Source organism: Pseudonaja textilis, unplaced genomic scaffold, assembly GCF_049901715.1.
Source record: "Pseudonaja textilis isolate UNSWEBS1 unplaced genomic scaffold, rPseTex1.2 PTEXSCF26, whole genome shotgun sequence".
NCBI classification, from domain to species: Eukaryota; Metazoa; Chordata; class Lepidosauria; order Squamata; family Elapidae; genus Pseudonaja; species Pseudonaja textilis.
Genome location: NW_028262877.1, coordinates 6,537 through 13,378, shown reverse-complemented (window position 1 = coordinate 13,378; position 6,842 = coordinate 6,537). Strand labels below are relative to the sequence as shown.

The 6,842-nt window shown below is 43.7% G+C and overlaps 2 protein-coding genes across 3 annotated transcripts in view; one reads left to right on the top strand and one right to left on the bottom strand.

Moving 5' to 3' along the window:
* LOC148123656 (vomeronasal type-2 receptor 26-like) overlaps positions 1 to 6,498 on the bottom strand; it is a 148,485-nt gene extending 141,987 nt beyond the window's left edge. Inside the window, exons 1-2 of one of the 2 annotated variants that reach the window (XM_087919095.1) lie at positions 6,091 to 6,498; positions 5,704 to 5,954 (exon numbers count right to left, since the gene is read on the bottom strand). In XM_087919095.1, coding sequence (XP_087775221.1) covers positions 5,704 to 5,933 — 230 coding nt within the window. In that variant the 5' untranslated portion in view covers positions 5,934 to 5,954; positions 6,091 to 6,498. The remainder of the gene's footprint in view (positions 1 to 5,703; positions 5,955 to 6,090) is intronic. The other variant, XM_087919096.1, reaches the window with a different exon arrangement.
* The window catches only part of LOC148123655 (vomeronasal type-2 receptor 26-like), a 247,112-nt gene that overhangs the window by 236,169 nt on the left and 4,101 nt on the right, over positions 1 to 6,842 (top strand). The gene's annotated exons all lie outside the window — the stretch shown is intronic.

The following is a 6,842-nucleotide window of genomic DNA, read 5'->3' as shown; positions in this document are numbered from 1 at the left end:
AATTTTTCTATGTTGTCATTAATATAATAGGGTTGATAAATGGCTGTTATACAGGATTTATAACAATTCTCAGGCAAATATACTTTTATGTTATTTAAACATTACCAACTTTCCAGAAAAATATTTATGATTTCCACCTAGAAACAACTGTATGACTAAAAAGCAATAGAAAACTATCTGGATTTTAGGATTTGATAAATTATAGTATCTCATATAAGAATATTAATGATGCACTGGATGAAGGATTGTGCCAAGCTTGATAAGTATATAAGGGAGCCAGTTTTGTCTTCTGGTGAAGCCTCCGAAGTAGAAAGCAAGACGCTGTGAGTTCAAGTCCCGCCTTGGTCATGAAGCAGGCTGGGGGATTTGGGGCCAGTCTCTCAGCCCAACTCAACTCACAGGGTTGTTGTTGTGGGGAAAATGAACACACAACTACTCATTGGTACCCAGCCCCGTGGCTTCTGCAGGGAAGGGCTTTTAAGGATGGGGGATGAGTTAGTGCACTTAGTGAACTAAAAAAAAGGTCTCAAAGATCTGGAAATCCAACAAGAAGGGGCTGCTCTTCCCAAGAATGTTTATTTGAGCAGCCTTTAGAGCAATGAGATATTTATATCGAATAACCCTGCCAAGAGTCCAAAGGGAATTAACCTCTGAGAGCTGCAACGGAGTTCCCAGAGCCGTTTCAGGGGACCGATACAAAGAAAGAGCGCCTAAGCTGAGACTGGGGCCCTGTGGACAAGGGGCCACTCAAACTGCCGCTCACACAGAGGCGGTATTCAACCGGCTCTCACCGGCTCAGGTGAACCGGTGGTCACCCCTGGTTGGCCACACCCCCAAACCGGGTCACCCGCTTGTCCCAGTCGCTCTCCTAGCTTTCCCTACCACGTGGTGGCTGTGGTGCAGATTGGGCAGATGTCCCAGGGCTGTTGCACATGCGCACTGTGTGTGCAGCCGTGCGTGTGTTATTGATGCAGTGCGCATGCAGCAGCCCTGGGACATCCGCCTGTCTCCCTCCCTCCGGAGCACGTTTTCTTCCTTCTCCCGGTGGATGCGCCTCCTCCAGTCCAGCCCGGCCCGGCCAGCCAGCCGTGGGGTGGGCGGATGTCCCGGGGCTTCTCACCCTGTTGTGGCGATATGCCTGCAGGAGTCTCTCGGGCCGGCTGAGCCGAGAGCCGCCATTCCCAGGCTTCTACTTTCCCGTGTTTGGTCGACGCCTCTTCACCTTGCCTGACGCGGCTGGTTCTGCCCCTCACCCTCCCCTCCCTCGCCTGGCCTGAGAAGGGAAGGGGGACAGTGCGGGATAGCGAAGAGTCCGGGTCCCTATCTTCCCCTCTCTCTCCCCCACTCTCTGTGTCTGTGTGTGTATGTGTGAGACAGAGAAAGAGAGATGGGGGGGGCAAGAGAAGAAAGAAAGAAAGAGCAAGAAAGAAAGAGGGAGAGAAAGAGAGAAAGAAAGAGAGGTAGAATGGAGAAAGTGAATGAGATATATGGATGGATAGATAAATACATGGAAGGAGGGAGGGAGGGAGAGAGAAAAAAAGGAGAGGAAGGAAGGACACAAACCCTGGTTTCAGAAGACTCTTTGAAGCAGCATAGCAATCTAGCGCTGGCCTGCAATGGACCTCAGAGGTCATCTAGTCCAACCCCTGCTCCAGCAGGAGACCCTTACACAATCAAAGAATAGCAGGGTTAGAAAGTCTGTGTATGTGTGTGTGTGTGGTTGTAAAAACTCCAAAAACAGGTCAAGCAGCTCTGGGGAGATCAGTCATAAATTAGAACAGTTGCCAACCAACCGGCCATTAAGCGAGGACCAATTGTATTTGGTTTGCCAGTCACATGGCCACCTGGCCAAGCCCACTCAGTCACATGTCCACAAAACCATGCCCATCTGGTCATGTGACCACCAAGCCACGCCCACAAATTAAAGCCATGCCCACAGAACCAGAAGTAAAGAAATTTGAATCCCACCAGTGAGTTCACAGCCTGCTGTGTGGCATCTCCTATCCGGACTCAGGGATTCACTTTATGACGCCTCTCCTAATAAAATATCCGGGAAATACGGAACTCTTTTATGTGCAACTGCAGTTATCAGATCAGTAGGAAGGAGTTTCTCTGAATGGGGCCAAATTCTGTTCTACTGTAATGCAAAATTATGTATGTATTTATTTAGGACATTTATATTAGCACATATTCGCACATGACTCAGCATTAGGCAGACTCTAACTTCCCCTTGACTGTCGTTTATTTTTATTTTTCTCCATTATTATTATTATTAATTGTAATGCTGGTCTCTGACTGTACTAAAAGTGGACTGGATGTAGGAGGAAGCTGTGTTGGAGACATTTGCCATCTTGAGTTATTTGTAAATAAATACATGTTTAAGAAAACAATCTCAAAATTGTACTTGACTGCAACCTGTAACTGAGTCTTGAGAGAAGACAAGGAGGAGATTATGAGAGCAGCTTCTCCAACTTACAAAATCTCTCAGTTGGACAAGGGAGGATTCAAGACTCTTCCAATGACTGAAAGAGGTGTTGGGAGTTAAAACCATCCCCTCTCCTAGGAAAATGAAATAGTTCAGGATAGACTAAAAAGGGAGAATATATTTCCCCTAAAAAGAAAAGTAAAAACTCAGTGAGCTTGAAACTCAGCCCCCCTCCCACCTTTGCTAATGGACCATTACTCTGGCCTAGGCCACTCTATTTTACATAACAAAGATCTACTCCAAGTGAAGCTATATAGGAATTGCCCAAAGCCATCACCATCATCCAACCAGGCTCAACCAAGCCTGGGACTCAGGACAGCCTACAGAGTTGCCCCTGCATGGCGCCATGGGAGTCTGACAACCAATCAGAATACAAGCTCAAATTCAAATCCCAACAGAGGGCATAAAACAATTGCACTCTCAGCATCTCAGCCCTTCTTTCCTCAACCAAGGCATGTGCTCCTGTCCACCGTTAAACCATCTTCCAAGCACTCATCATGTTTCCAGCGTCTTTCTTCCCCGCTTGGAACTGAACCCAGAAGGAGATTTCTTCCAACAGAGGTTAGACAGAAACTTCAGATCTGCTCCCTGTTATTCCGGAGCGTCAGACAGGAGCAATTAGATGGTGCAAATCTCTCGACCTTTTGCAGCAAATGGTTGAGCTTTCCCCCTCCTTCTCCTTTGCGTTCCTTCTCCAAAGGATCTCAGATGAATGGATCCCTATTGGGACCCCCCATACCTGCCATGGCTGCAGCCTCGGAGCCCCCAACCTCTTTTCTCCCTCCTTCCTTCCCCTCCTCGATCTGGAGGAATAGGCGGCATTCATAGCCTGTGACAGAGTCTGAATGAAGCTGTAGTGATGACCATCATTTATGATCCGTTTCCTATTCCTTTTTTTCTGGGTCTCCAGTGGGGCTTTCTGGGTGCATCTTCTGCGGCCTTTGACAGAAAAGACGTGCTTGGAAAGGGAACAGCGAAAATAATGATCTTGAAACGAATCTTCCACAAAGAAATAAGGTTCAAAGGCAGCATCCGTTGGCCTTAATTTATTCAGATAACCAAAGTTCCAAATACTATGGATATATTTGAGACGTATGTCCTTCTTTATCATATACCCTGTAAAACTTGTGAGGATCCAGACTTTCCCTTCAATGGGTCCTGGCAAATGCATAAGTGCTTCATGGAAAGGAAGAATTCTCTCCCAGATTGGAATAAATTCCATAAAGTGAACAAAGACGTTGATTTGTCTCCAGTTAGAAAGGGCCGCCCTGAGGGGTGCTGTTTGTGCAGTTGTTGAAAATCGTTGTGATATAACCACACAAATTCCATTCCTGACAAGCATCGGAGGGAAAGTCCTCATGAAATTCTCTCCATTCTCTGTGTCTGAAGCAAAGAGGCCAATCAGGGTCCATCTGAAATGGAGGAGCAGCTGGATGATTGCTGAGTATTGGAATCCTTCTTTGGGGAGCAATGGGTGGAAAAAGGGGAATCTCCTTTTATCACTCAGAGCCTCTGAAGGAATTCCAGCAGTGATCTGAAAAAGTAATGAAGAATGCTGTGTTATAATGTGGTCCAGATCAACTCCAAAATATTAGTTACTGACAAACCCAATTTTGTTCTGATGAACATATCAGAACAGTTTGTTCCTTAGTCACTGATTAAATATTTAAGACAGTTAAATATTTAACAAGATTGTCTATAAAAATGGAATGCAAAATCATATTAAATAAAAAACAATTAAAATGCAAGGTGAATTTCTGTGTCACTCCTACAATTCCAACTATTAGATTCAAATGAGCAGATGTCAGATACAATGTTTGGATCTAAGATACAGGGCAGTTTTATGTGCTATTTCTGAGTACTGAAACCTCTTTCTCAGCTTCTATATCCCAAATTCTTTGTGGAACAATTTTTCAGCTTCTTCTCCAGATGTACAAGAGACTAAGAGACTGCAACTCCTAACACAAATTGTCAGTTGTACAATCCAATAAGACTTTAATTGAAATTTTGCCTGTTTTGGGACTTGCTTTAATTTTAAACCAATAATTATAAACCCTGAATTTATACAAAGTAGAAATGTTATAAATTCATAACTTACTGTATCTCTGAGGGCAGGAGCTGAACTCCTTTTATCCACCCCAAAGATCCTCTTCAGATCCTGTGATCTCAATAATTTTTTATACATAGACAGGACTCTTGCCAACTTGATTCCAATTGGATAAGGCAGATATTATTGATATGTGAAAATGAACATAGTAATGGAGGACCTCAAAAGCTGGATAGTTTTTCAATAGTTGAATATTCAGTAGAATATCCTCTATAGGGACCTTATGGCTCTTCAGGCCTTTAATGGTGAATTTGAAGATGAACATAATCGACTAAAACATAGTTTATATGTTCCCTAATATTCTGAAAAACAGCTCTTGAATTCTATGAAGATATTGGATCTGTTGTTCATCCCCACCACCCCACTCACTTTACCATATAAACACACAAACCTGTGGGACTTTGTAGGTGCCTCCTAATGTTGACATCTGGATGGAGATGTCCCTGGCAGCTTCATCAATCAGAGCCAGGAGGTTCTCCTTCCTCCCACAGCTGTAGTTGGGGACATTGGCTTCTCCAGTGGAGAGAATGTCCAGCAAGGCATCTGAAGTGCGGAAGGTGTTTCCATAGTTGTCATGGATGTTGTAGCCCAGGGTGAGATTGTGTAGGAGCTGGGAATTCTTGCTGACCGTTTGAACAAGAAAAATTGATCTTAGGGTATTTGCTAGAGCAGAACTCTTCCTATTGTAAAAACAATATTCATGTTATTATATTCAGTAGCAACAACAAATGTTTTTAAAATATATAATCCTTCACAAACCTACTAAGCCTTAGGCCAACATTGATCCAAATCGAATGATCAATTATGCAAATGAGAGAGGCAACTACAATTGTTTCAGTCACTACTTAAACAAAGGTCATTATTCAAGTGATGAACTCAGGAATGAACTGAGAAAGGAAAATCATCTGGATTTCATTCAGGTCCTTTTAAAACTCCATCTTTGGATTTTACTCTCTTCCACAAAGTAAGGCAAAAGAGGGAAACGTGGAAATAAAAATCATTCAGGAAATTAGACAGGTCCTGAGGTACAAAAATAAGTGACATAAGAAGAAAAGAAGAGTGTGAGAATTGCACATGGAGGAGTGCAACTCCATCACCCTGCATGACTTACGAAGAAGAAGGTATGGAAGGAGGGCTGTTGAAGGGCAATATTATAGGCGACACATGTGTTTCAGATGTGACCACACCAATGAGATGGTCTCCAGGCCTGTAAAAGCTCCATGGATTGTTCCCATCCTGGTGCTCCAAACTCAATGGGCATTTCCTTCTCAGCTTCCCACAGACTGATGGGGACACCACCAGCAGCAGAAGCAGAAGCAGGAGGTCCATCATTCGTGGCATGAATCAATCCACTTCCTGTTTCTAAGACAAACAACAGGAACAGTTGGAGAAATGCAAAGACTCTGAGAAGTGCCAGTGGCTTTCCTGATCTAAGCAGAGAATCACTCAGTTTCATCTGCAAAGGAGAGAAAGGTGCAATCAAGAGCAGAGCCTGTACCTGTCCCAAAACTTGGTCCCAGAGAGCTTCACCCAAGGAATTTATCCTTTTCTGATACAAGATCCTTTGCATGTGGCTTCAGTCTAATGCCTGCATCAAAGTCAAAAACTGGAGATATAGCATCACAGGTCTCAAAGGCCCAGATAGTCATAATTACAGCAAGAAGCAACTTCTCCTCTTGGGATCCTGAACTTTTTCTGGGCTCCATCTGCAGAGGGAGGCTGGAATAAAACATGTTAGTAAAAATTACAGATAAACCCCTGGGATCATTGTTCTGTTGTGGTTGTGGTCCTTCCTCCCAGTCAGGGCAAGTCCAGAAAGTGATGCTGGGGAAGAGAATTCAGCACCCAGGGAATTGACTTCTGCTGTCCTTCAACGTGGCCTCTTGTCTCCAGAGATTGCTGGGGAAGGTCACCAGAGCTATGGGTTTGGTGCCACTTCTAAGTTAATGCCATTTAACTGTAGTGTTGCCTGTCTTCTAATGACAATCAGCACCCTTGATCTCTGCCCAAGATTAAGAGTAGACCCTGTTTGGAATTCTCTTTTATGTCATAATCCCATATATTGATCTTAATTGCAGTCGGTTTTAAAATTGCTTGTGCCTGAAGTGAAATTTCATTTCCCATCTTTTCTAGCAATATTAATTTGGGATAAGAGCTCATTAAGAAGCAGGAAAGTGACAACTTGTGGACTAGATCATTGGGTAAATAGGGAGAAAATTATAGAATGGATGGAATTTTTATTTTTATTTT